The 20,964-nt window shown below is 46.3% G+C and overlaps 1 protein-coding gene across 2 annotated transcripts in view; it reads right to left on the bottom strand.

Moving 5' to 3' along the window:
* Positions 1–20,964, bottom strand: part of Nceh1 (neutral cholesterol ester hydrolase 1) — a 65,065-nt gene that overhangs the window by 21,792 nt on the left and 22,309 nt on the right. Inside the window, exons 1-2 of one of the 2 annotated variants that reach the window (XM_032897367.1) lie at positions 19,260–19,370; positions 663–891 (exon numbers count right to left, since the gene is read on the bottom strand). Coding sequence is in view for 1 of the 2 variants with exons in the window: in XM_032897366.1 (XP_032753257.1) it covers positions 663–891 (229 nt within the window). In the remaining variant the exon portion in view is untranslated. Of the gene's footprint in view, positions 1–662; positions 892–19,259; positions 19,371–20,964 lie in introns of those variants that run through there. The other variant, XM_032897366.1, reaches the window with a different exon arrangement.

Here is a 20,964-nt window from a genome sequence, read left to right as displayed (position 1 = left end):
ATGCCTCAGCCCTTGGAAACACTGTTTTCTTTTAATAGCTGCATACTTTCTGTATTTTACTCTTTGGGTTTCAAAAGCTAATGCTGATTTACCACGTGTTAAGCAATGCCCACTCTGTTGTGTAAGAAAAAGCCCTCAAAATCAAGTCGATAAGGGCTACAGATAATTACCTCACGAGCTGGTAAATACGGTAACTTCTGGTAAAGTTGAGCTTATAGTCATAGGGAAAGCCAGTATCACTGGATTATTACAGTAAGTCGTCTACAATTTAGATCACGGGAGCTCGTGCGTGATGCTCAATACTGCCACCTAGGCTACGTTCTTAGCTCAGAAAATACGTTCAAAGAAATCAGCACTAAGAAGTCATCCAACAAAGGCTGGGGCTGTCGGCTCTGCTGTAGACCCAGCCATTGTCTTAGATGAACGAGCAATGGTTTCAACCCCCAGTGCTGTAGGTGGGAAGACACAAAGGAAGACAGGGAGAAAGACAGGAAGAAAACAAGGAAGGAAGGACGGAGAAACCTCTCTAGACCATAACCACATAAACGAGAGAAGCACTGATCAGGTGGCCAGGGCGACATAGGAACCAGGATGTTCCCGAGAGCCAAGGGGCCCTCCCAGAGCCAAGCACACGGAGCCACCCGAAGGTGACGGGGACTTACTTGCACTGGCCAAGGCCCAGCCTCCTCCGTGGATATAGACCACACTGCGGCGCAGCGGCTCATCCGGTTTTGGAGGGCCTTCGAATACTCGGACCTCCACGCCATCGAAGTCAGTGTCCGTCACCTTCACTCTTGGAGAAGACCTTGCGCTTTTCTTGCCAAAAGAGATGATGATGAAATTCAGAGTGATCAGATGGTGGCTCAGTCCCAGGGAATGTATCAGGTTACTCTGCAGGGTTGTGGAGAAGAGGCGGGGAGAGGGGGAGTCAACTGTTAGCATCAGGCAGGTGCAGAGCGGTGCTCACCAAAACGTGAGCGTGTGTGTGTGTGTGTGTGTGTGTGTGTGTGTGTGTGTGTGTGTGTGTGTGTGTGTGTGTGTGTGTGTGTGTGTGCGTGTGTGTGTGTGTGTGTGTGTGTGTGTGTGCAGTGTGTGTGTATGAGAGAGACAGAGAGCAGGAGAGAGCACACCAGAGAGCAAGGATCTCACTATGTGGCCCCCTCAGACCCTGACACTTGCTATGGTAGACTGGGCTGGCCCCAGTCTCACATAGATCAGCTACCTTTGCCAACCAGTGCTGGGATCAAAGGCAGGCAAAAATAAATAAATAAATAAATAAATAAAAAAAAAAAATCAATACACCTGGCCTGTTTTGCTCTTTTGAAACAGGGTCTTTACTCAGCATTCCAAGCTTGCTGACCGGTGACACTTGAGTTCCTGCGAACAACTGTTCCTGGCTCAGGTGAGTGTCACTGGACACATCTTACATCCCATAGAGGGCTAATATCCAATATATACAAAGACAAAGAATTCAAGAAGTTAGACTTCAGAGAACCAAATAACCCCCATTTAAAAATGGGGTACAGAGCTAAACAAAGAATTCTCAACTGAGGGATCTCAAATGGCCAAGAAGCACCTAAAGAAGTGTTCAACATCCTTAGTCACCAGGGAAATGTGAATCAAAACAACCCTGAGATTCCACCTCACACCAGTCAGAATGGCTAAGATCAAAAACTCAGGGGACAACAGATGCTGGCAAGGATGAGGCGAAATAGGAACACTCCTCCATTGTTGGTGGGATTGCAGACTGATACAACCATTCTGGAAATCAGTCTGGAGGTTCCTCAGAAAATTGGACATTGAACTGCCTGAGGATCCAGCTATACCTCTCTTGGGCATATACCCAAAAGATGCCCCAACATATAAAAAAGACACTTGCTCCACTATGTTCATGGCAGCCTTATTTATAATAGCCAGAAGCTGGAAAGAACCCAGATGTCCTTCAACAGAGGAATGGATACAGAAAATGTGGTACATCTACACAATGGAGTACTACTCAGCTATCAAAAACAGTGACTTCATAAAATTCATAGGAAAATGGATGGAACTGGAAAATATCATCCTGAGTGAGTAACCCAATCACAAAAGAACACACATGGTATATACTTACTAGTGGATATTAGCCCAAAAGCTTGGGATACCCAAGATACAACGCACAGACCACATGAAGTTCAAGAAGAAATAAGACCAAAATGTGAATGCTTCAGTCCTTCTTAGAATAGAGAACAAAATACTCACAGGAGGTAGAGGATAAGAGGGACGTGGGGGAAAGAGAAGAGGGGTGGGGAAAAATGAGGGCAGTATCATGTATCAGAGGACACTAGGATGATATACAGAGGTCAGGAAGTTGAACAGAGATATGTAGTGATGGGGTGTAGAAAACTGGGATAGCCACCAGCAAGTCCCAGATGCCAGGAAAACAAGAGGCTCCCAGGATCCAACAGGGATGAGATTAGCAGAAATGCCCAACAGAGGGGAGGAGAACCTGTAGAGACCATATCCAGAGGTTAGGCAAGGCCCCAGGTTGGAGGATGGGGCAACCCACTCATCTCTAAATTTTCAACCCAGAATGGCTCCTGTCTAAAGGAAATATAGGGACAAAGTGTGGAGCAGAGACTGAAGGAAAGGCCATCTAGAGACTGCCCCACCTGGGGATACATCCCATATAAAGTCACCAAACCCAGACAATATTGTAGATGCCAAGAAGTGCATGCTGACAGGAGCCTGATAGAGCTGTCTCCTGAAAGGCTCTCCAAGAGCCTGACAAATAAAGAGGCAGATGCTCACAGCCAACCACTGGACTGAGAATAGGGTCCCCAATGGAGGAGTTAGAGAAAGGACAGAAGGAGCTGAAGGGGTTTGCAACCCCATAGGAAGAACAATAATATCAACCAACCAGATCCCCCAGAATTCCCAGAGACTAAACCACCAACCAAAGAGTAAACATGGAAGGACCCATGGCTCCAGCTGCACATGTAGCAGAGGATGGCATTTTCTGGCATCAATAGGAAGAGAAGTCCTTGGTCCTGTGAAGACTCAATTCCCCAAAGAGAATGCCAAGATGGTGATGTGGGAGTGAGTGGGTAGAAGCAAGGGGAGGGGGGATGGGATAGGGGGTTTCTAGAGGGGAATGATATTTGAGATGTAAATACATAAAATGTCCAAAGAGGAAAAGAAAAGAGAACATGTCAATAAACTATTCCCCTTTGGGTCTTAGAGCTAGCAACATTTCCCCTCCCCCTCCCCCTCCTCCCCCCATCCCTATCCCCACTCCCACAGCACCCTCTCCTGTCTTCCCTCATACCCACTCCCACACCCTCTCTTGTCTTCCTCCATACTCACCCCAATACCCACTCCCACACCCTCTTATTTAATGGTAGCATTTACACAGAGGCAAATGCTCCCAAACTTTATCATTTATTTTGCAGTGCTGGGAATCACTGGGGCTCACCCAGAGCTTTGAGAAAGCTACACAAGTGCTCTCCCGCCAAGTCATACTCCCAGCCCTGACAAAGTCAGGGTCTCACTAAATAGCCCAGACGTCTTTCTGTAGCCCTCTCTTGAGCTGAAATTTTAGACCAGGCGGGATTGCTTTCTAAACAATTGTAATATGTTCATTTTCTAAAGCCAGCTTAACTTTCCAAATAAAGGAACTACAATCGCAATAAAATATCCAGACTGGAGGAAGAATACTAAAGTGCAAATAAGTATTTCCCAATGTTTTAAAGCTTCTGTGTTTAGATGTGCCTGGTCTCTTGATAGTGGGAGAAGTCATGCACACATGGGGACAAATGGCATAACCAGGAGCTTTGCCCAAACAGTTAACGACTACCCCCAGCTAGGTGCAGCTTAACCCCTGAATGCAGGAAACAGAGGGATTGCTGCAAGTGAGATCCTGTCTGGGCTGCACAGAGTTCCAGGCTAACCTGAGCTACATAGTAAATCCTTGTCTCAAAAACAAATAAAAGGATATCTGCACGGAGGCCTCATAGAAAGTACAGTTAGAGAAGAGCCCTGAATCCCAGCAAAGACCTTTCGGAGTCATGGCTCACGGCATAAGAACACTGCGGCTCAATCATGAAGACCGGAGTTCAGACCCCAGAACTCACATAAATGCCTGGTATCCTGTAAATTCCCATAGCCTCACTCTGAGGCATCAGGTGCCCTCTTCTGGACTGTACACACACACACACACACACACACACACACACACACACACACACACACTTATACAAAACCACAAGTAAATAAGCCATTAAAAAAAAAATAACTTCTTTCAGCAAAGGGCACAGCTGGAGAGTAGTGGTGCTTTATTACGGACTATAAAGCCAGGATCTGACAAGGTAAGTTACTGCTTCATGGCAGGCCACATTCATCCCTCAGTCCTGACTCACTGACGCGCCCACTAAGATAGTTCTCTTGACAAGCAAACCCATCTGGGTTTCCTTTGGAGTACATGCTGAGCCATGATCACTTGACTCAGTTTACCTCGTCTACCCAGGAAATGCAGAAAACATTCATCATACACCCAACAGGTGGCATTCATGAAAACTAAGAGGAGGAGGTGAGTGACCTATCCATGAACAGCATCTGGGGAGTAATCATTTACCATAGCAACAGGAAAATAGATATTGATAATTCAATCTCTATACATGCTATGACATAACTGTCCACTTCATTGAAGAGCTTAAAATAATTGTTAATATCATCATGTTAAATAAATGGAGGGCCAGCAAGATGGTTCAGTGGGCAGTGGCTTTTGCCGCCAAACCTGACAATCTGAGTTCAATTCCTGGAGCCCACATGGAAAGGGAGAACTGATTTCCTGCAAGTTACCCTTTGACCTCCACATGCTGGCCATGGCATATGTGCACACAAACAATTAATTAAACAAAATAATGTAAATAAATAAATGAGTAAACAAATAAATATAGAGTGTGCATAGAGTGTGCTTGTGTGCATGTGCAATTCTAAACTTAAATTCTTTAGCAAATTAGAAAATGGCATTTGATTTGCATGGTGTAAACTACATAGGTCTGACTAGGGTAACAGCGACACTGACCAGGGCATCACCATATTTATCCATTCAGATTCCAGAGTAGGCACAGCATGCTGTTCCAACACAGGGCTCAGTTTACCCAGGCCTTCCCAGAAACGCTTCTGCTTCTTAGCTTGCATTCACTTATGTTAGCTGTGTTTCTGCAAGACAGTGTGCTTTGTTTACCGGTGGCTAGGGTTGGGGGTGGCCCTCAGAAGAGACTGTTTGTCAAGGAGAGAAAGCAAGAGAAGGAAAAAAAAAGTAGGTGGTACAGAAAGCACCCAGAAAGCTGCCACAAGAACTGTGACATTTAAAATTACTGATAAATTAGAAAAGCAAGCAAGCAGTTCTCCCGTACCAGGTGTGATAGTGCAAGCCCACGATCCTAGCACCCGGCTGGGAGAGGCGGCTCCTGACCAGCCCAGATACAGTGAGAGCCAGACCAGTCTGGGATATGTGGGTTCTTATCCCAACAAGACAACCAGCTATCCCACAGTCAGTATATTATAATCATTCAAATTTGAAAATGGGGTCTGGGGCTGTAGCTCAGTTAGGACGGTGCTTGTCTATCAAGGGCAAAGCCCTGGGCTCAGTCCTCAGCACCATGTGGACCAAGTGTGGGGGCCCACATCTGGAATCCAGTGAGGTGATGAAAGCAGGCCGATGGGCAGCTCAAGGTTCTCCTCGGCTCCATAGCAGGTGGAGGCTATGCTGTGCTATGAGACCCAAAATATGTCTCCCTCCCCAGATGGCGATGACAGACAGAAAAACTGTATTCTGCTTGTTAGTATACAAACTGGTTTGCTTTTGACGTGGGCCAATCTTTGGTGGCTAATTCTATGCAAAAACTGTGGACAAGTCTATGGGCATGGAGAACTTGGAGGGGAAGGAAGAGGCAGTCTTTGGAAATGAAAAGAAGTAGAGGAAGTTGGATGAGATAATACATGCTGTGCTCCAGAGGCTGAGGCAGGAGAACCACCAAGAGTTTAAGGCCAGTTTGGGCTATATAATAAATGTAGGGCCATCCTGGGCCATTGTAGTAAGATACTTTTCTTTTATAAAAAAAAAAAAATCAACCCAGGTAAACCAAAGAATTACAATGAGTTTAAAATCTAGCCTGGGCTGCAGAGTAAGTTCCAGGCTAGCCTGAGCTACAGAGAAAAACTAGCTTTTCGACCACATAATTTAAGAAAATTAAAACAAGAAGAGGCACAAAGATCAGCAGAGAAGAACCAAAACTGGTGACCCTCTGGCACCCCAGCAACTAAGCGGTGAGAGCAGTGCGTTCGCTAGGTGAAGCTGACAGGAGCTTCCAATACAGCCCCACACACAGCGGTGGCCTCACTTAAAACCTTAGGAGATTTTGGCTTGGGCTTTCTATAACTCCACTGCATAGTTCTCAAGTGATCTTTACAGACGATAATGCCGTGCCACAATGTCAGGAGGTCGGGCATCCCTGAACCCAGACAAAGGTTTGCAAGGCTCTGCGAGGACAGACTGGCTTCTGTCTAGGGATGAAATCCAGCCAAGGCATCCAGCCTGAACCAAGCTGGGTTGAAGATGAGATTTGAGCAACTAGGAAAAGTCAGGTTAGAAAGAGCTGGGCAGGAGTCTTAATCAAATGCCTACTGGTAGATAAGGCAAAGCAGCAGATGAGGTGAAGGGGCACACAGGGGCAGGGTGGTAATAAACCCCTCCTCAATATGTACTCAGCCTCAAAGGACCACCTATATCATGCTCGCCAACCCCCCCATCCTGCACTTCCTCACTTCCCAAGTAAGGCTCAAGAAACATCACAGAAGAGAGGGCAGGAAGAGAGAAGAGCTAAGGGGTATGAAGTGCTGTCTTCCAGACATGACATGGTCACTGTACCCATGAACTCACTGCAGCCATGACTAACTACACAACATCAATCACCATCCCAACAGGCAGAACTAAGTAAGGACTCAGTAAGATGCTGGAAGTGCCTTAAAGGAGTGGGCGAGGAATTTGGGATAGACATAATCACGACAGAGTGTGATGAATGAAATGTATGAAATTATCAGTAACAAGTTGACAACACATATTTATACATAGTCAGTTTGAAGAAGACAAGAACAGTGTACAGAAGCTAACAGTGTCAATTGCAGAGCCACTGTATGTAAAGTCCCAGCTCCCCTCTTACCAGTCCTGGGACTCTGGGTTGGTCACTAAAGCCCTCAGTGCCACAACTTCCCATCTATGGTGGCCATGTGTAATCCCAGTACTTGGGCAGTGAAACAGGAGATCAGCGGTCCAAGGACATCCTCTGTTACATAGTCTAAGGCCAGCCAGGGCTGCATGAGACTCTCAAAAATAAAATGCAAAACTCTAGAAAACATATATATATATATATATATATATATATATATATATATATATATATCTGGCTAGTTATGTCAACTAGAATCATTTTAGGAGAGAGAACCCCAATTGATTAAATTGCCCCACCACCACAAGATTGGCCTGGTGAGTGATGATTGGTGTGGGAGGTCCCAGCTCACTGCGGGCAGTGCTGTCCTGAGCAGTGGTCCTGGGTGCTGTGAGAAATTGGGTTGATCAAGCCAAGAGGAACAAGCCAGTAAGCAGCACTCCTCCATGGCCTGCTGTGAGTTCCGGCCCTTAATTTCCTGAATGATGAACTACAAACTATAAGCTGACAGAAACATTTTCCTCAAGTTGCTTTTGGTCATGATGGTTTTTGTTTTTGTTTTTTTTAAGATTTATTTATTTATTTAGTGTGTATGAGTACACTGTAGCTATCTTAGACACACCAGAAGAGGGCATCAGATCTCATTACAGATGGTTGTGAGTCACCATGTGGTTGCTGGGATTTGAACTCAGGACCTCTGGAAAAGCAGTCAGTGCTCTTAACCGCTGAGCCATCTCTCCAGCCCTGGTCATGGTGTTTTATCACAGGAATAGAAAACGTAATAAGATAACAAGCACTCGTGAATACCAGGGAGAGAAAAGGAGGCTCGGGAAGAGCCTGCTGTAGGATGCTCAACCACATAAATATCTTAGCAAGCTGTAACCTGAGCCATGGCTCTCTGAAGACTCTGTTGCAGCTCACAGCCTGCTTCTCATATCTGATGGTCTAGGTTCTATGTAAGCAGGGCTTCGATTTTCCTAGATGGTTCATTTCTTTCTGTGTAGCATCTTTTTCATTCCCCTCTTCACATTCTGCTTTCCTGTCCCCAATTATAGAAAAATACATACTGGTGGCCTTAGGTTCTATAAGAAAGCAGGCTGAGCAAGCCAGTGAGCAGCACCCCTCCACGGCCTCTGCATTAGCTCCTGCCTCCAGGTTCCTGCCCTGTTTGAGTTTCTGCCCAATGATTTTGATGATGAACTGTTATATGGAACTGTGAGTGAAATAAACCCTTTCTTCCCACCCTCTTCCAGTCACGGCATTACTTCACAGCAATAGTAAGTCTAACTGAGGCAAGGTCAAAGGACAACTTCCAGGAATCAGTTCTTTCCCTCCACCACCGGTTCGAAGAGTTGAGCCCAGTCACCACGCATGCGTAGGAAGTCTTTAGACCCTGCAGAGCCATCTTGCTATCCCCAACTTGAGCTTTCAATCCTCCTGCCTCAGTCTCCTAGGTAGCTACCTGGATTTACAAGTCTGCGTTAGACAAAGCTCAAAGTTCAATATTTTATTTCACTCAACCTCACAGTTTCTGCTTGCCTTACAAGACCGCGAGCTTCACAGTGGCACGGTGGCTGGCACGCAGGAGAGACTGGCGCTGCTCCCTAGCTTGAGTGGAAGCGACTCTATTTGAATACTGACCATCTGGGTACTGTCTCCCGCCCCTTGTCTGCCTTTTTCAACCTCTGTCTCCACATTTCCAACCAACTCCAGGAGCTCGCTTATAAATTCCTCAAGCTTTACATGGATGGGGCTGGGGAAGTAGAGTGCCATGCATCCTGTGGTGGTTAATCTTTACTGCCAACCTGACTGGCCTCACCTCTGACATACTGCTGAGGTCATTTATAGAGGGGTTTAACTGAGCACAGCAGACCCACCCTGATTACAGGCAGCAACTCCCATGGGCTGAGTTTCCAAACAGACCAGAAAGGGAAAGGTGAAACCAAGCTAGCACCAGGCTTCCTCCTCTGTTCCTGCTTCCTGACGACAGCTCCAACGTGACCAGCTGCCTCATGCATACACCACTCCTTCTCCGCCGGGACAGACTGTATCCCCAAACCAGAGAAAACAACGAAACCATGAGCCAAAACAAATCCCCAATTAAACTGCTTTGCTTCAGGCGTTCTGTGGTGGTAATGAAACAAGTAACTAACAATCCCAAGCACCACAAAAATATTTAATACCCACTCGGGCCTTAGTGCTGCGGTTCGCAACCCCTCTGGGGGGTCAAATGGCCATTTCACAGGGGTTACCCGAGACCACTGGAAAACACGGGTGTTTACATTACGGTTCATAACAGTGGCAAAATTACAGTTATGAAGTAGCAATGAAAATAATGTTGTGGTTGGGGGTCACTACAATATGAGGAACTGTATTAAAGGGTCGCGGCACTAGGAAGGATAAGAACTGCTGTGTTAGAGGCTCACACCTCAAATCCTAGCACTTGGAGGGCAGGGGCAAGCAGATTACTATAAGTTCAAGACCAGCCTACACAGCAAGTTCCAGGGCAGCCGGCTACATGATAAATAAATAAATAAATAAATAAATAAATAAATAACTGTTTAAATAAATAAATAAAATTAACAGGGTCTACTCTTCCTTCTCCTCCCCCACAGCAGTAACTCGCTAACATTCTTGGTAGACTGGCCATCTAGCTTCTAAAGCAGACAAACCTTGATTCTTCGCTCACCTCCTTCCTTGTTTCTCAGTTTCCAAGCAGCCATTAATTCATCCCTCTACTCCACCTGCCGACACTTCTTGAAGGTCGCTCTCCTGGGTTTCTACTGTTACAACTTCCCTGTGCTGAAGCCCTGGCAGGAAGGAGGTAGTCTACAGAGAAACACTGTGCTCTCTGCTCAGCTATCCGACTACTGAACCATGGCCCCAGAGAATGCCATGTTGGGGGTACCTAAAAAACCCCGGTGTCAGAACACAACCAGATGAAAAACCTGCCTGGCAGGAAGTGATGTCACACCTTTGCCTCAACTGCCTCCATCATCAGATCAGCTCTAATACTGACATCCTACAAGTTACAGCCTTCTGCACACCCTCGGATTCTTTGCATCCCTGTCAGCTCCTCCCCTCTTTGAAACTCCTTGAATTCTGCAGAGGCCGAGTTAACACTCTGCAGTGACTCTGTACCCTAAATTATACATTGAGATATCATACAGAGATAGAGATAACTTGCATTTGCTGTTTATATTTCTGTGCGTTTTTTTGTGATATATGTTTGCCTCAGCCAGCTGTCAGGGAATGCAGGGACACTTGGCAACTGCTGCTAACAAAACCACTGTACCTTGCGAGTTTACTACTGTTCAGTAAATTCTGACATCAAGGAAAGACATAAATGTGTCTGTCTGCTTCTGGCATAGAGTGCTCCCTGCAACTGTGATGGGGAAGGTAGAGAGAGACTAAGAGCTTTTCTCCCCAGTTTGGCCAAACTACAAAGAAATCACTTTCCTTTTAAACTAGTCCGTGGATTCATGAGCCTGTAGTCCCACAATACCACCGCTAATGCCGCTGCTGCCTACATGAAGATGTCCAGCACTCCGAGAGCTTGCCCTACTGACCTGACCTGTAGCTAACATCCTAACAACCTGTTACCTACTGCTGTTACGGGGCCTGCCCTAAAGCTGACGCATTATCCTGGCTGCAGTATAACTTCCTGTTCCCTGGGGCAGGCGTTAAGTGTGTCTTCTAAGCATTCCAGCCTGGTTCCATTCTACAGAACAGTCTCATTCCCCAGCACCCCACCCTTTGCATTCACACATAGCCTGCATAGCGTACCTTTCACCTGCTATTTTATTTGGCAGCGCCCTTTGGAAGCAAACAGGCTCAGCGTGTGCAAGCACGAAAAGCAGCTGATAACCTTACAGAGACTGTACATCAGTTCACAGTAGTCAGTGACCTGAACCTCGCTGCACTGTGGATGTTGTGATCACAGAAATCAGCGCCCACTACAAATCAGGGTAACCTGCTCAGACTCGTGACTATTGTTAGAGGGTCCATATACTTTCGAATCATCCCTATATCCCTCCTTGCTCTGTTTTGTTTGGTATTCTTTTATCAAATAAGCCTTTTCTTCCAACACTGAGATTATGGAGGACCCAGAGTTCTCTATGGTGCATAGATGTATGGACGCCACAGAAAAGCATTGGAGAAGATCATTAAGCCACCCTGGGGCTGGGGCTGTACCTCAGCTGGTAAAGTGCTTTCGTTGCGAAACTGTGTTTGATCCACTACACTGCGTAGACTAGGTGTGCTTGTGCATGTCTGTAGTCCTGGCATTTGGAAGGCGAGGGCAGAAAGAACAGAAGTTCAAGATTATCCCCCAGTTACACAACAAGTTTAAGGCCAGCCTAAGAAATACGAAATATCTCCAAAAATAAATAAGTAAAAATAGTTCCAGAGCAGTGGTACACGCCTTTAATCCCAGCATCCGGGAATCAGAGACAGGTGGATCTCTTGAATTCTGAGCTTGAGGCCAGTCTGGTCTACAGAGCAAGTTCCAAGACAGCCAGTGATATAAAAGGAAGCCCTGCACCAAAAAAAAATTAAAATTAGATAGATAGATAGATGATCGACAGGCAGGTGATAGATGATAGATACATGGATAGATAGATAGATAGATAGATAGATAGATAGATAGATATATAGATAGATATAGACAGACAGACAGACAGGCAAATGATAGACAGATAGATGATAGATACAAGGATGATAGACAGACAGACAGAGTTGCCCTCTGATACTACAGCTTTATAATAACAAGACTGTCATGAGGCCGCTCTACTACAGAGCTATTCAATGTTTCAGATTGTTAATCTGCACATTCAAGAGTTCTATCACAGGCTTCAAAGCAAACCTGAGAGCCTTAGCTCTCCAAGAGACCCTAGGCCAAAGAACGAGGTATCCAACACACCAAACACTTCGCTCTAAATGCTGCCCCTCCAGGGAGAACACCTCAAAGGCTATAGCTTCATCTCAGGAGAGCAAGGAGGCTGTGCTAGCCTCCTCAGCTCCTCCTTTGTGGCTCCTCTGTTTGTCTGTTTGTCACTGCCGTCTTTTCACTGTAACCAGAAATTAAGTCGTTTCCACAAGGCCAGGACTTATGTACCAGTTAGATTCCAAAAGCCTCCCCTAGTCTAAAAGCTGACCCAATAGAACAGATGGTGTGCATTGCCCCTGGCTGCTCAGCGCTGTTCTTACTATGGAGGAAGCTTAGTCAAAAGCAACCTGAGGTAATAACTGGGAAGCTGAGTTTGCCCTACCTATCCTTGCCCCAGAATGTCAAGTCGCTACTACCTATGTACAAGCATAGCTTCTCTAAAAAGCAACAGATCCATTTATAAAAGGATCTGGAACATCTAGCCTCTCATAGTCACACACCAAGAGGCAGGGATAGCAAAGGATGACATAGGGTTCTCCCAGGCTCAGCAGTGACAGAAGAGCAGCTCCAGACTTGACTGGTCAGGACCAAGGAGCCAGTGTCCTCCCCATTCCCCTCCAGCCCAGCCCTTCTCCTGCCCTGTGACACTCTCAGCCCCATTCATGCCTTCCTCTCCCTTGCCTTCCATGCACCATGTGAGTTAGAATGAAAAGACAGAGCTCTGGCTGGGGACGACTTAACAGAGGAGGTTCAGCACCACCAAAGGAGACAGACAAGAGTTAAGCTCTTGTCTACTCATACTGAAACACCCTGGTGGGAATGAGATATTCTAAAGACACAGGAACCATTCCCCTATGCCATCAGACTATGATGCAGTTGTCCCCCCCAAAAAATGGGATTTTTCTCATGAATGTTACTTTGAAAGAAGTTAAGAGCTGGAGCCCGATGCTGGCCACTGGAGTAACCTGTCTCTTAGGAGGCAATTTGAAAGTCTGACTTGTCAGAGGCCAGACAGGAGACCAGACAAAGCTGGTCAGTAGGACCACACCGTGGCCAGGCCTGCTTAGCTCTGCAGACCTCTTGTCCTCCTGTGAAGCCGAAATCTCCTGTCAAGATTCTGCAGATGGCCATGGAAGCCCCTGGGACCCATCCCTCTGCCCAGCATGGCTTCAGTAATTAAGACTCCTTCTTCCAGGAACACCCATTCAGAGCCTGCCCCACATGTGGCCCATACATATACAGCCACCCAATTAGATAAGATGGATGAAGCAAAGAAGTGCAGGCCAACAGGAACCGGATGTAGATCTCTCCTGAGAGACTCACCCAGAATACAGCAAATACATAGGCGAATACCAGCAGCAAACCACTAAACTGAGAACGGGACCCCCGTTGAAGGAATCTTAGAAAGGACTGAAAGAGCTTGAAGGGGCTCGAGACCCCATATGAACAACAGTGCCAACCAACCAGAGCTTCCATGGACTAAGCCATGACCCAAAGACTGTACATGAACTGACCCTGAGCTCTAAATGCATAAGCAGCAATGAATAGCCTAGTAAGAGCACCAGTGGAAGAGGAAGCCCTTGGTCGTGCTAAGACTGAACCCCCAGTGAACGTGATTGTTGAGGGGGGAGGGTGGTAATGGGGGGAGGATGGGGAGGGGAACACTGATACAGAAGGGAAGGGGGAGGGGTTAGGGGGATGTTGGCCCGGAAATCGGGAAAGGGACTAACAATCGAAATGTAAATAAGAAATACTCAAGTTAATAAAGATGGAAAAAAAATTAAAGATTTAAACAATAAAAAAAAAAAAAGACTCCTTCTTCCACTACACTTTCTTCATTGAGTTGGTCTGTTGTGGACGGTGGCTGAGTCAAGACTATGAGGTGCCCAGGGCCAGCCTGACCTCAACTCTGTAAACAAACTCCTTGCTCCTTCTCACAGTGCAAACCAGATCATGAGCCCAGTCCGATAAGGTCTGTGTCTGAAGGCCCAGATTTTCCTGGGGCTGAGCCTGTAGACTGTGGGAAACCCTATGTTCTTCCTAGTGTCAAAAGGCAAAAGACTCTACGGGCTAACGTGATGCTAAGCACTTTGGATGTGATTACTTTGAGTTTTAATGAGTTCTTTATATATTCTGGATATAAGTCCCTTTTCAAACACATTATTTGGCAATATTTCCTTCTACTGTGTGGGTTTATATTCTCTCTGTGTAGGTATGTGTGTGGTGTGGCACAGGCATGTTAGTGTGGGGTGTGTTCATGTGTGTTTATGTATATGTGTATATATGGAGGGGAGAAGTCAACTTCCAGTGGGTGTCTTTTCACTTTTAATATATATATAATATATATATATTTAATATGTATATGTGTGTGTATATATATATATTCCTCTCATACTGAAATTATAGGCACATGCTGCCATGCCCAACTTGTTAAAACAAAACAAAACATGCGTTCTGGCAATCTAACTTCAAGTTCCCCTGCTTGATTATCAGACACCTAACCATGAGCCTCCATTTTCACATCCTGTGCATCGATTATTTTCTTTTTTTTTTTTTTCTTTTTTCTTTTTTTCGGAGCTGGGGACCGAACCCAGGGCCTTGCGCTTGCTAGGCAAGCGCTCTACCACTGAGCTAAATCCCCAACCCCATCGATTATTTTCTTAATAACCACTGAAGTTTCTTTTTCTTGCTGCCCCTTCCCTCCCAAAAAAAAATAAAAGAAAAAGAAAAAAATGTTTTCTACTACTGCCTTGGGTTCTGAGCCTAATCAAAAGACACCCTGATGCCACGTCCTGGTCTCTTCTGCTTGCCAGGACAAATGGCTCTTGTTTTCATCTCACTGTTGCGGCCAGCAGCTCATTCAACCTGCAGCCGTAAAAAACAGGGCTTGCAAAGCCTTCCCAGCTCCCTTCTGGAATACGGCAATCCAGGCCTGCTTGCTCATGCCCTCCGCCTGGCCGCTCACACAAGCCCCACAGTCCACAGCTTGTGATGCACAAGCTGGACTCGGCTGCTTTCTGCAAAGTTCAGGAAGCAGACAACTGGACGTGATCTTTGATGAATGACTTCCTGTTTTTACATCTAGGGCTGTCTATAGTATAAAATCTGACTAACCTCTTACGTGGTGGGATATACATTATTCCACGAATGGTACACAAAGTCTAAACATGCAAGGAAAATGATTTTATAGATATCTACCAGTGTCTGAGGAATCAGGTGATACCTGTCCGTGTATTTCCACAATGATAATAACCAACTAATGCACCCTATATGAAATATTTTTAAAAACATATCTCGTACCCTTTTGTATGGCTTTAGAACCGTTTGAACTTTCCCTCTCTGGATTCTCTGAAAGTCTTATGAATAGGAAGGGTGAGAAGCCAACGTATTCGGCGCTCATTTGAGGCTGAGATGTTAATGTCTAGCCCAGATCCTACCACACCACAACCTGCCAGTCTCTGACTCAGTAGTTCACCTGACTCTGACTCATCACTCTGAGTATGACTGCTCAGAGCTGGACGGCAGCCACTACTCAAGCAGCGCTCCAAGGCACACCTCTCCTGTTACTTGGGCTTTGCAACATTACAATGTGCCCAACTTAAAATCAGGATGAAGGGAGGCAGGCTATGGAATGTCCCACAAACTCTGTCCTCCTGGCAGCTCTTTCTGCCAGCAGATCTGCTCAGCTGTGCAGCAGGACCAGGGCAGCAACAAGGGAGTCTGAGAAAATCAGCATCTGAACAAAAGCCTAGGCCTTTACAGCAGGAAGAGGTTCCACAGCCACTGGTTAGTCTCAAGTTCAAACAACTCAGCCACATCTTGTGTAGAAGCCTCAGGAGGCGGGGTGCCCTGCAGGCTCAACCCACAAATCTCACAGATGCAGAGCCGTCTGTCCCACAGAGGAAGGCATTTGGATGGCTCTGCACTGTTTACAGAAGCTGCTGGTCCAAACAGACTGAGGTAACTGAACAACTTACTCTTGTAGAACATTCAGTTTAGGGGGCGGAGAGACAGCTCGGCAGTTAAGAGAGCTTGCTGCTCTTCCTGAGGACCCAGGTTTGGTTCCTAGCACCCATGTCTTATGACTCACAGCTGCCTGTACCCAAGTTCCACAGATCCGATGCCCTCTTCTGGCCTCCATGGGCAGGTACACTCACATGCACATGCCCCCACAAATATAGACATAATAAAAATAAACCTTAAAAAAAAAAGGAAAACATTTCATCTAGATCCACAATTACAACAATGCAAGCCGTTTAATACTAGACAGATGCAGTCAATGTGAGGGCATCTGCAGGGCAGAGGGATTATAACACAGTAACAGCCCCTTCTGAGGAGAGTTTATGGGTTAATAACAAGCACAAGGTTCCACTTGTGTACTCTTTGTCCACTCCTTTTGTTTTGCTCGTTTTGGAAATTAGGTCTCACCCTGTACTGGAGGATCCAAGGGACTCAGGAGCTCCATGTCCCGTGAGGAGACTGAACTCAGGAGGAGCAAAGAACAGGGTGATTCTGAGGTAGCTCTCTGACTCCACACATGTGCACATCACATGAGAGTACACCCACCCACATATGCACACAACACATGAAGAGTACACCCACATATGCACACATTACATGAGACTACATCCACATATGCCCATATCACAGGAGAGTGCACCCACATATGTGCACATCACATGAGAGTACGCCCACATATGTACACATCACATGGCAGTACACCCAATATGCACACATCACATGAGACTATACCCACATATGCACGCACATCACATGAGAGTATACCCACCCATATATGTGCACATCACATGAGACTAAACCCACATATGCACAAAGGAGCAAATGTTTGCTTTGAAGCTGGGCACCCATCCACACAAGCCATAAGAAAAACACACACCACTTCCCCCTAACACTCACTCATAACACGCGGTCAACAAACAGCGGTAGAGCAGGTAAATGCTGACAATACACCAGAAGGTAAATACTTCAAACTGGCTCTCTGCACTAATGTTTGTTGAAGCTTGGGGCCTTATACTTTTTCGGGGCTACACAACTTTTTTTTTCTGGGTTACTTTGGAGCAACCTTTTTTTCTTATTATTATTTTGGTTTTGCTTATTCGTTTTTGACACGGGGAATCACAGGGTATCTGGCAGCTCAGGTTGGCCTCAACCTTGCTTTGAGTTATTGCTTGAGTTACAGGAGTGCACCTCACACAGTTTACGTGTGCGGCTAAGGACGAGAACCAGGACTTAGTGTCTGCTGTGCGAGTACCTTCACCAACTGAGCTGCCCCAGCCCTGGGGCAAACTCTTAGGCTTCAACTCACTTCCAACAGACTCAACACAAATACTGATGCCATGGTCTTTTTAGATATCTCAGAAAGATTCAGTGGGGCCAAACCTAGTCTGTGCAGGAATATTAATGAAGAGCCATTACGCCACGTGATGCACACCTTTTTTTTTTTTTTTGGTTCTTTTTTCGAGCTGGGGACCGAACCCAGGGCCTTGCTTCCTAGGCAAGCGCTCTACCCTGAGCTAAATCCCCAACCCTGTGATGCACACCTTTAATGATCACCTTTAATCGATGAACTGGAGAAGTAGGAGCAAAAGAAGCAGGTTTCCAAGCCCAGACTGAACTATTTGTCAAGTGTGAGACCAGCCTGGATTACATGGAACCCTGTTTCAAAACATGAAGACGTGGTCAGCAATATTCCTACCTTAGTTATACAAAAGAGGAGGGGAGGAAGAGGAGAAGGAGAAGAAAGAAGAAGAAAGAAGGAGGAAGAGGAGGAGGAAGAGGAGGAGGAGGAGGAGGAGGAAGAAGACGACGACAACACAGAGACAGAGATTGTATTTTTAACTATGTGTGCCTGTATGTCTGTGTGTGTGTGTGTGTGTGTGTGTGTGTGTGCGTGTGTGTGTGTGTGTGTGTGTGTGTGTGTGTGCGTGTGTGTGCAGGTTTGAACATCTCTCCAGTGCATGGGCATTTAAGTACAATGTCCACAGAGGCACTAGAGAGAAGACATCAGATCCCCTAGACCTGTAATTACTAACCATTGTGAGCTGACTCATGTGGATGCTGGAAACCCAATTCCCTTCCTTTGCAACTTTAACCACAAACCATCTTTCCAGCCTTGATGTATAAATGATAGGAGATAGAGACAACATTAAGGATGTATTCCTTCTCAGCCCCGGTACCACGTTCCCACTCTGCTACCAGGTTCTATGCAAAGAGAAGTAAGCAGGCCCTGAGAATCACCCCAATTCCTTGACCCCTCCAGCAATAAGGACATCTTCACCTTGCTGGACTGGAGCTGAGAAAATGATGCATGAGACCGACCACACCCTGACCAGGACTGCGTAACTATGCTATCTTCTGCCCAGTGCTCAATTCTTCCATTGAACTCTTTAGGTTATCAGGACCCCATAGATGGACTTGGGGACCCCTTTATGGACCACTTCTCCCCAATGTCTGCCTCACTCTGCTCCTTACTGTTCTGTCCTCAATGGGCATGATGGGAAAGTGGCCAGGCCTAACCTTTTGGGGCTGCCTGTTTCCAGAGTTTTGGCCTAAAAGCTCCAGTTACAGCAACTGTGTGCTGATAACAAAGAATGAAGAACCCCGTGACTGTAATCAGGGATCAGTTCTCCTCTCAGGCTCACAACAGCTCAGCCTTTTAAAGACACTGCAAAACCCTAGTGGTAAAAAAAGACATTTACTAAACTCCTTTAATCTTTTCACACCTACAAACTTCTCTTCAAACTAGCTGACTGAGAGGACCGAAGAGATGGTTCAGTGGCTTAGAGCACTTGCTGCTCTTGGAGAGGACCCAGGCTCAATACCCAGCACACACCGGCTGGCTTACAACCTGTCGATAAGTACAGTTCCAGAACATTCCAGACCCTCTCCTGGCCTCTGCAGGTACCACGTATGTGTGTGTGATGCATATACATACATGTTGGCAAAACATTCATATAAAATTAAACCGATCTGAAAACCACATTTTTAAAACTAGTTTGGAGCTAGTCCAGCACATTTGTTTTACAAATGAGTTCCAATTCCTACCAGCCAGAGGAGAGGACCAAAGCTCTAGAGTTCAGAGCGGGCCCTACTTGTGAAGCACTGTTTATCCGTCTATCAAACACTGATACCCAGCCTCTCACCTGGAAAGACCACAGAAGCTCATTGTGTCTGTCAGGGAAGGAACAGGATAAGTCCACACTTCTTGCCTGATCCAAAATCCACAGGGCTGTGCTGCTGGTGCCGACCCGTGGGACTTCTTCACATTACTAAATGCTGCACCATGGAGGAGCGAAGCCAACCGCAGACTCTTCTCACAGGTTCCAAGAAGGGAACCCACAGAGAGACAATCCCAGAAGAAAGTGTCCCAGAGAAGTCATGCACTCAAGACTCTTGTACAGGGGAGAATGAGCCGAGGTGAACCCAGACAGGGCCCTCTACAGTGGGGTGCACATGCAAGGCTGCCAGCTCGTCCTCTCCACCATCTCCTAACCACACAGATAGCCTTCCCACTCTCCTTTCCCTACTCTCACACCAAAGCCTTCCAGTTGACTCTAGAAACCTTAGCATGAGAGAAATGAAGGCTTCTTTTTAATTCCCTCCTACCACCACCACTCAGGGTAAAAAAAGTAAGAAAAGGAAGCATGAAGAAGGGGCTTTAATGGAAGACAGGAAGACATGCACGTGCTGCTTCCGAGGGACCCGGTTAAGGGATAGAGCCAGTGTAAGACATAACTGAGCATTCCAACGAGAGAGAGGAGAAGAGCTCTGGGTATCTGTTTTCTGCCCTAGGTGGAGCGTAAATCTGGGAGAACAGGGCCTAAAACTGAGGTGGACTGAAGTCTCTTGCAATAGCCAACTTTATTCCGAGCATCAGACCATCCAAACTCTAAGGATTAAGGAGAATCACATGACTAAAAGTGTTCAATCCCAAGCACAAGCCTCATGTGACAAAGCCATTTCCATAGAGGCGTGGGGATGAAAACTGCTGAGGTAAATCACTCTTATCTGCTACACCGGGGAGGAGCAGGAAAACACATCCCGAGAACCACTCTGGGTTTTGAAGAAACTGGGGTCACGAGACTCTTGTTTTCCTGGAGTTTTCTCACAAGCACTCGGAATTCTCCAGTGACTCCGTCTTGGACTGCGTTCTGACAGTGCTGACAAAGGCGGCTGTCCTATTTTGCTTTCTATTTCTGTGACAAACACTGACCCAAACCTACTTGTGGGGAAAGGGTCTGCTTTAGCTTACATGCTATACAGTCCATCATGGAGGGAAGCCAGGGGAGGAGCTCAAGGAAGGAACCTGAAGGCAGGAACTGAAGTACAGGCAATCAAGGAGCTGCCTACTGGCTTGCTGCCAGGCTCACGTTCTGTGCCTTTCTAATCCTCCTGTTGCAGATTGCTGTCTGGCTTCCCCCACCCCCCCCCCGCTTCCTCATAAGGGGTGCCTGTACTCAGGTGAGGTCCAGGAAAATCTTAATTGGTCAGATTGACCTATCAGCCTGTGATTGGTCAGTGGAAGGAGGGGGCAGAGCTGAAAGTTTTAGAGAGAGAAAGAGGAAGGAGAGACAGAGAGATAGAGGGGGACGAGAAGGAGGACGGAAGAGACTAGATGGAACCAGAAGGAGATGGAGCTGACTCATATGGTCTGGAGAAGGCGCAAGTAACTAGCGATTGCATAGATGGGCAATAAGATAATGTAGGATACATTTGCCCGATCGGTCGAAGTGTGCAGCTTAATTTACATCAATTGTCTTTTGTGTTCTTTGGGCATTTGTGTGGAGTTGCAGATTTACCATTATCAATCTGGATGATCTATTACAAGTCTCTGGTGTTATCATATTA

This window comes from Rattus rattus, chromosome 3 (assembly GCF_011064425.1).
Source record: "Rattus rattus isolate New Zealand chromosome 3, Rrattus_CSIRO_v1, whole genome shotgun sequence".
Taxonomy (NCBI): Eukaryota; Metazoa; Chordata; class Mammalia; order Rodentia; family Muridae; genus Rattus; species Rattus rattus.
Note: the sequence above shows the minus strand (reverse complement) of the source record. Positions and strands in the feature narration are given on the sequence as shown.